The 8,087-nt window shown below is 37.4% G+C and overlaps 1 protein-coding gene across 1 annotated transcript; it reads right to left on the bottom strand.

Moving 5' to 3' along the window:
• Positions 6,034-6,693, bottom strand: LOC107607260. Its single transcript, XM_016309232.1, has one exon. The coding sequence runs from the start codon at positions 6,691-6,693 to the stop codon at positions 6,034-6,036; it is 660 nt and encodes a 219-aa protein (XP_016164718.1).

The following is an 8,087-nucleotide window of genomic DNA, read 5'->3' as shown; positions in this document are numbered from 1 at the left end:
TAGGAGGGAAGTCTAAGCTTATCAGGATTCAAATTTCAAGTCCACTTGACCAAATATGCATCCTACCTTAACCTAGCCCCATTACAACCTATGAAAAGACCTCATGATAATTGTATGCATGCACGAAATATTTGTTGATTGTTAGATGAAAAACAAATCTTGGAAAGCATGATTAGGAGAGAATTGAGAGAATCAACCCTAAACACTTGAGCGACTAGAGTGCAAACACATCCAGTGAGGGTTCGATTGCTCAATTACATGTTTTCACCTATGATCATCTCTTCTTGCAAGTTTATAAAAATATTTAATAACTCAATTCAATTGTGGATTAGATTTTCTATTGCCTTAGCCCTTGTGCTTATATTGATTTTCTTGGATATTGATTTATTTTGACCAAGCAAGTGTATGCATTTAGATAGTTGCATATAGATAGATTGCACTTAGTTAGTTTACATTTTAATAAATGATGATACCCTTTGTCTATCTCTTGGTTTAAGCATGAGGACATGCTTGGTTTAAGTGTGGGGAGATTTGATGCACCGCTATTTGGTGGTGCATCCTATGCTGAATTTAGGAGATTTTATCACTCTTTTCCCATATTTAGCCACTAAAATAGCATGGTTTCATGATTGTCTCCTAATTTGTGCTTAAGTGTGAAAACATGCTTTTTAAGCCTTAATTAGCTAAATTTAATTCACCTTTGATTTCACTAGATGCCTTGATGTGTGTGTTAGTGATTTCAGGTTGAAAAGGCTAGGAATAGATCAAAGGAATGAAGAGAAAAGCATGCAAAGTGGAGAAATCATGGAAAATCAAGGATTCGGAGAAATTCACTCCACGCGCATGCACAGCAGTCACACACGCGTGAAACGATGAGGTCGCATGGCGACGCGTACCCGTACATGACGCATACGCGTGCAACGTAAATTGCCAAGCGACGCGTACGCGTCGATACTCGCACGTGATTCACTTAAAGGCAATTCACTGGGGGTGATTTCTGGGCTTTCGAGGCCCAAATCTAACTCATCTCTGATGCTATTTAACCCAAGGACTGAAGGGGAATCACAACTTTGGAATAAATTAGTTTAGTTTAGATTAGTTTTGGAGGAAAAGTTAGTTTCTAGAGAGAGAAGCTCTCACTTCTCTCTAGAATTAGGATTAGGATTAGGTTTTAGTTTTCTTGTTCTAGATCTAGATCTCCTTCTTCTCTTGCTTCAATTTTCCTTTTTCCTTATGAATTCTTATGTAGATCTCTATTTCTTTTCCAATACAATTTATGATTTCCATGTCTTCTCATGTTTGATTTGATTTTCTATTATGGATCTATTGCCTTTGTAGTTAGATCTCTCTTTAATTCTTGCAATTTATATGTTTACCTTTATTGCCTCTTATGTGTTTGATGAAATGCTTCTTTTAGCTATGAGTTAGATTTTGTTCTTCTTGGCTTTGGTAGAGTAATTAGTGACTCTTGAGTTATCTAATTCCTTTGTTGATTGATAATTAGAAGTTGCTAATTAGCTTGAATGCTACTAAAGCTAGTCTTTCATCATGATTAGGCTAGGACTTGTGGTCAAGTTAATCCATCCACTTGACTTTCCTCCATGGTTAGAGGTTAACTAAGTGGGAGCAATGGACAATTGTGGTCACAATTGAGGAGGATAACTAGGATAGGACTTCCAATTCTCATACCTTTCCAAGGGCTTTGTTAGTTGTTAGTTTATTTCCTTTGCCATTTATATTTCTTGTCTATTATCTCAAAAACCCCAAACATACCACATAACCAATAACAAGAACAGTATATCGCAATTCCTAGGGAGAACGACCCGAGGTTTGAATACTTCGGTTTATAATTTTAGGGATTTGTACTTGTGACAAACAATCTTTTGTATGAAATGATTATTTGTTGGTTTGGAAACTATACTTGCAACGCGATTTTATTTGTGAAATTCTAAACCGTCGAAAATCCATTCATCAAGCTAGCATATGTAGTTCTGGTAAAGAAACAAAATGGGAAATGAAGGATGTGTGTAGACCATAACGACCTCAACAAAGCTTTCCCCAAAGTTTTCTATCCCTTGCCTAGCATTGATGTCTTGGTGGATTCAGCTTCAGGGTATAAGTTCCTCTCCTTTATGGATGCTTACTCAGGGTATAATTAAGTTCCTCTCCTTTATGGATGCTTACTCAGGGTATAATCAGATCCCAATGTATAAGCCCAATCAAGAGAAAACGTCCTTCATCACTCCTAGGGCCAACTATAACTATGTGGTTATGCCCTTTGGGTTGAAAAATATAGAGGCAACATACCAACAATTGATGAATAAGGTATTTTCAACTTAGTTGGGAAGATTTAAAGAGGTCTATGTTGATGACATGCTTGTCAAAACCAAGAGTGTATCTAGTCTACTGATTGACTTGTCTAAGGTGTTTGATGTAACACCCCAACTTTCGACAAGTCATGACCAGTGTCAACTGTTTAGGTGTTATTTGTGTAAGGACCTACTTGGCTCTAGACTCGGATTTCATAAGCAAATGTTATTATAAGCCTTTATCAATTTAGCGTAATTAACTTATTTATCATGAAAAATCGTTAGTTGCTCACAAGGTTAAAACTTAAAGTCATACCATAGATAAGTACTCGATAACAGAAAATAACATATATACATGTAAACAAACATACACATGGGTTAAGCTTGGAAATACATGTCATCCATCAAAAGACCAAGTACTACACTAGATTATATACATATGTACGACACAAAATAGGAAGTCAGTCCCAACCCTCACATGGGTTTTCTAAACCGGAATCAAACTACTAAGAGGTCCTACCTCTCTAAAAATACTACAAAAGCGAGGGAAGAGTAATACTAAAATCATAAAAAAGGAGCGAAAGATCCACTGCAACCAACTCTGAAGTGATCTCTGAACATCATCCAAGAAAGTGGTCCAAAGCGTGCTCCATATGAAGACTCTGCCGTGCGTTGGATCCTCATAGCTCAGGATAGAACGAAACTCAATGAGCTCCTCTACCGGACCTGTCTGGGGAGGGGGAAGAAAGAAAGAAAAGAAGGGTGAGAACTTGGGGTTCTCAGTAAGGTAAAAAGGGGCCTAAGGTCTTTGTCTCTAAGTTGTCGTGAAACAGAAAAAGAACAAACACAGAACACAGGGCACAAACATACATACAACAAGTAAATAGTTTACACAATTAGCAAATGGCAATAAACAATTCACAAGAAATTCATATGCACAAACAAGATGATGCATGCATGTTCCTAGCGCAGGCCATGAGCTCATTCGTCGGTTGTCTACCCGCAAGCCGACGTTACTCGGAGTGAACCCCGAATATGGTCCCTTTACTGTGTCAATTAGATACCTTGGCATCATGGTTATTCATGTCAGTTAGGCCTCATCATAATAACATTTTAATGTGTATCACAGTAAGAAACAGTGCTATCAATTAGGCAAACATTCCCGCATTAGCAATCTCAGGCTATCCGTTAGGCAGGCACTTTCGCATTAGCAGTTTGGCAGAAGGCCCTTTCAATATATAATTCCCAACTTTTGTTTCATTCATTATTCCTCATTCTCTTATTTTCTCTTTATGCCTCCACATCACTGTTTTTAACTCTAAACCTTCCTAGGGACCTCTTACATTCTTATTCATTTTCCAGACTTGTTTAGTCTAATACCTTCTTGGCGATCAATTTTCTATTTAATAATTAATGTAACAAACGAACTAAGATTCATGCCAACTTTATGTCCACGTGTTCGTATTGAACTCAAGTTTCTAAAGATTCAAAAATCATATTTTTCTGAGAAGTTTGACACTAGATATTAAAGAAAACCCGAGACTATTGTTCTTAGATTTTTGGAACAGCACTTTGCTGTTTTGTTATGTAGTTTTTATGTTGTGAATACTTATGCACAGACTATCTCTCTTAGTAATATCATTCTAGAGATCCTAATCTTTAATTTGAATTTGGTTTTGATATATTTGGATTAGATTTGAATTTTATACAAGTTTTAGAATTCTTCTATTGCATTTATAAGGATTCAGAAAAATAGCAAATAGCAGTGTTTTTATAAAATCCATAATAATTTCAATTCTAATCCGTTGCTTCTAAATTTTGGTGAGATTATACTGAAAACAACCCTAAGTTTTAGAATCCATAAGTTTCTGGTTCAAATCACTTCATTTGATTAATTAATTGTCAATTGGAAGTGGTGCCTTGTTTTCATAAATCAGTTCAGAGTTTCCAGCAAGCAACCCAGCTTCCAAGTGACTTAATTAAGTCTACAAAATAGATATGGACATGAAACTTGTACTCACTTAAAATAGATTGATAAATATTTAAAAACCTATTAGAATTAACTCAAAATTTCAAATAAATCAAAAGTATAGCGTCTGGAAGTTGGTACTACAGAACTAGAAAACCAGAAAATTCTGCAGCAACCACTAAACTTCAAAAATTCATATCTTCCAAACCACTTGGCCAAATCCCATGAAATTTTTATGGGAGAATTTTGACCTCTTGATTTTTACTAGAAAAATAGTCTTACATGTAAAAACAGGCCAGATTGCTCCCAGAATATATTTTAAGTTGCTGTCCAATCTATTTTAAAATTCCTGCAGCAAGGCTCTCTAACTTTCAATAATCAAATTCAATCCTCTAAACTCCCAACTCATACCAATCAGTAACTCTCATTACTCATCACCATATCTATATAAATTACATCATAACCCTGTCCAAAATGCCTCAGTTCTATATATGTCAGAAATTTACATAATGTACACCATATAAATCACACTTTTGCAATATTAAAAATCTGCACCACATCTAACAAAATAATTCAACCAATTAACAGAACTTCAGCAGTATCAATCACACTAATTTATCATCATCCATAAAAAATTACATCTAAATAGTCACCCATAGCTTAATCTGCAATTCTAATCCTTACTTTTTTTTTTTTGAAAATTCACAAACCAAGGTCTGTCCTTAACTACCTTAATTCAGAAAATCCTAACAAACGGAAGTAGAGATTTTGTCAGTTCATGGGGCCAATTGGCCGAGCTGCACATAGATCAAGAGAAGGAGTCTTACTCTTGTGCTGGGATGAATTTGGTTGGTTTGGTCCTCATTCAAAGAAATTGAAGTTTAATAAGGGTAGAGCCTCTGAATTAGGAAGAATAATAAGGTACAGAGTTACTGACTCTTACCTAATAAGAAAAACTCCAAGGGAATCAGAAAGAAGAAAAGGTAGGGTTTCTTCTTTGGCTTTGGGTTACAGCTCCTTTGATGGTCTTCTTCTTTCTCCTTGATGGTGATGTACTCTGTTGCCGTCTTCCTCCTTCCCTTCCTTGATTAGACGCCACTTTTGCTTGCTTTCTTCTCTTCGTGTGGTTTCCAGAAGAATTGAAAGGTGTGGCTTTGCTATATATATGTGTAGAAGGTGGTGAAGGGTGAGCTGGTGAGGCAATGCTTCGTGGCTTCCTCCCCTTGCAACATCACTTCACAGCATCTAGTGTATGAAGCGGTGACCATGGTTCCTCCTGAGTAACATTAGGTGGTGAGAGAAGAAGAGAAGATGGGTATAATCAGGGTTCCCTTGGGTTTGGATTAATTAAGAGGAGCTTGGTTTGGTTGAACCGGAAGAAGAGAAAGAAAACTGTAGCTTTAAAAGGGAGGAAGGAAAGACCGGGTTAATAGTTGGTAACGCATTAGAATAATTTCTCTACTAATTCATTACTTATGAGTTAGTAAGAAATAGTTAATTTTAAAGGAAGTAAATTAACTATAGCAGTAATTATCTAATTACCAAGATTCTTCACCCGGAAGCACTAAAAAAAAGTTTTAGCGTTACATTAATTCTATGCGCGTCAGCGAACACTGTAAAGAATCAGAAATCACAGGCCTCGTGGGGTAGGGTGGTTACTTCTACCCTCCTAAAAAAAATTTTGTTACCTCGAGGGAAGAGATCGGTTTTGGTAGTATTTCCTTCATCTACAACAAACACCCTCCCTAGCTGTTGCTATCCAGGGGAAACAAGTTCGGCCCTTCGTCGTGTACATTCTTTGGCTATGTGTCTGGACTTACCGCAGTTATAACAAACTCCAAATTTCAGTAGACAATGTCTGCCTCCATAATTCTTTCCCCACACAGCGCATATCAGTTTTGGTTGGGTCGAGTACGATTGTTTACCCAGATCTAGCTGCCGAGTTACTTTAAAGTTTCTTCCTTGAGGGGCGAGGTTACGATGGAAGTCCCTTGATGAAAGGTTCTTTTGGTTAGTTCGAGCTGCCACCAGCTTCCTTATGCATCCTTCTGTCAGTTGGCTCTTGTTAAGTAATTCCGCAAAATTCTGGATTTCCATTGGGCCCACATAAGTTAACAGTTCTTCCCTACGTCCTTCTTTGAACTTGATGCACTTCCATTTCTCGAATGCAGCTGGTGCTCCTTGACAAACGTTCGAGAATCGACATAAATCTTCAAACTTGCGAGTATATTCAGTGACTGTCATGTTCCCTTGTCTCAGCTGAAGCAACTCTAATTCCTTAGCGGTACAGAAATACTGAGGAAAATACTTCTTATGAAATTCAGCCGAAAATTCCTCCCAAGTGATGTTAATAGCTTCTCTTCCTAGTAGTTGGAGTACTCCCTGCCACCAATGTTGTGCATCATTCCTCAGCATGTAAGCAGGAAATTCCACTCGCTGTTCTTCGGGGGGCTTGCTGTGCTCGCATTGACCGTCCTATCTCTTTAAACCAGTCATCAGCTCGTGTATCACTAGTGACTCCATGGAATTGGAGGTGGATTTATCTTCAAGAAAGTGGCTAAAGTCATTGGCCGGTTATTGTTACGTAGTCCACCTTCACCTTCGTCGCCATTTCCATTTTCATGTCTAGGCTCATGGTTATTTTCAACTCCATTGTGGCGATCAAGACATTCAGTTACTCGGTTGATAGCAGCTACTAAATCACGTACAACAGCGACCATAGCATTTACGGATTCGAGAATAGCTGCTGTATCAGGGAATGTCCCCTTACTTGTTCCTCCCAGTCGAGGGTGTCCTCGCCTATTCACAGCCATTCGAGTCCTATCAATACCCAACAATCAATATTAAGGTGATCAGTCTTAATATATCAAAATGAAGTATTAATATTACTACAATGGATGTTCACAAACCTTAATGCAGAATATATTACAAAATATCCTATCCGCATGGTATAAAAGATTCAGACTAAGCAAGGAAGCATAGTCAGTTCATCCCAAGGCTCAAAGGACGAACGGCTTTGATACCAACTTGTAACATCCTAACTTTCGACACGTCATGACCAATGTCAATTTTTTAGGTGTTACTTGTCGTAAGGACCTACTTGGCTCTAGACTCGGACTTCATAAGCAAATGTTATTATAAACCTTTACCTATTTAGCGTAATAAACTTATTTATCATGAAAAATCATTAGTTGCTCACAAGGTTAAAAAAAGTCATATCATAGATAAGTACTCGGTAACAGAAAATAACATATGTACATAAAAACAAACATACTCATGAGTTAAGCTTGGAAATACATGTCATCCACCAAAAGACCAAGTACTACACTAGATTATATACATATGTACGACACAAAATAGGAAGTCTGTCCCAACCCTCATACGGGTTTTCTAAACCGGAACCAAATTACTAAGAGGTCCTACCCCTCTAAAGATACTACAATAGCAAGGGAAAAATAATACTAAGATCATAAAAAAAGAGCGAAAGATCCACTGCAACCAACTCTAGAGTGATCTCCAAACAACGTCCAAGAAAGTGGTCCAAAGCGTGCTCCATATGAAGACGCTGCCGCGCGCTAGATCCTCATAGCTCAGGATAGAACAAAACTCAAAGAGCTCCTCTACCAGACCTGTCTGGGGAGGCTGAAGAAAGAAAGAAAAGAAGGGAGAGAACTTAGAGTTCTCAGTAAGGTAAAAAGGGGTCTAAGGTCTTTGTCTCTAAGTTGTTGTGAAACAAAAAAAGAACAAACACATAACACAGGGCACAAATATACATACAAAAAGTAAATAGTATAAACAATTAGGAAATG

Source organism: Arachis ipaensis, chromosome B07 (assembly GCF_000816755.2).
Source record: "Arachis ipaensis cultivar K30076 chromosome B07, Araip1.1, whole genome shotgun sequence".
NCBI classification, from domain to species: Eukaryota; Viridiplantae; Streptophyta; class Magnoliopsida; order Fabales; family Fabaceae; genus Arachis; species Arachis ipaensis.
Note: the sequence above shows the minus strand (reverse complement) of the source record. Positions and strands in the feature narration are given on the sequence as shown.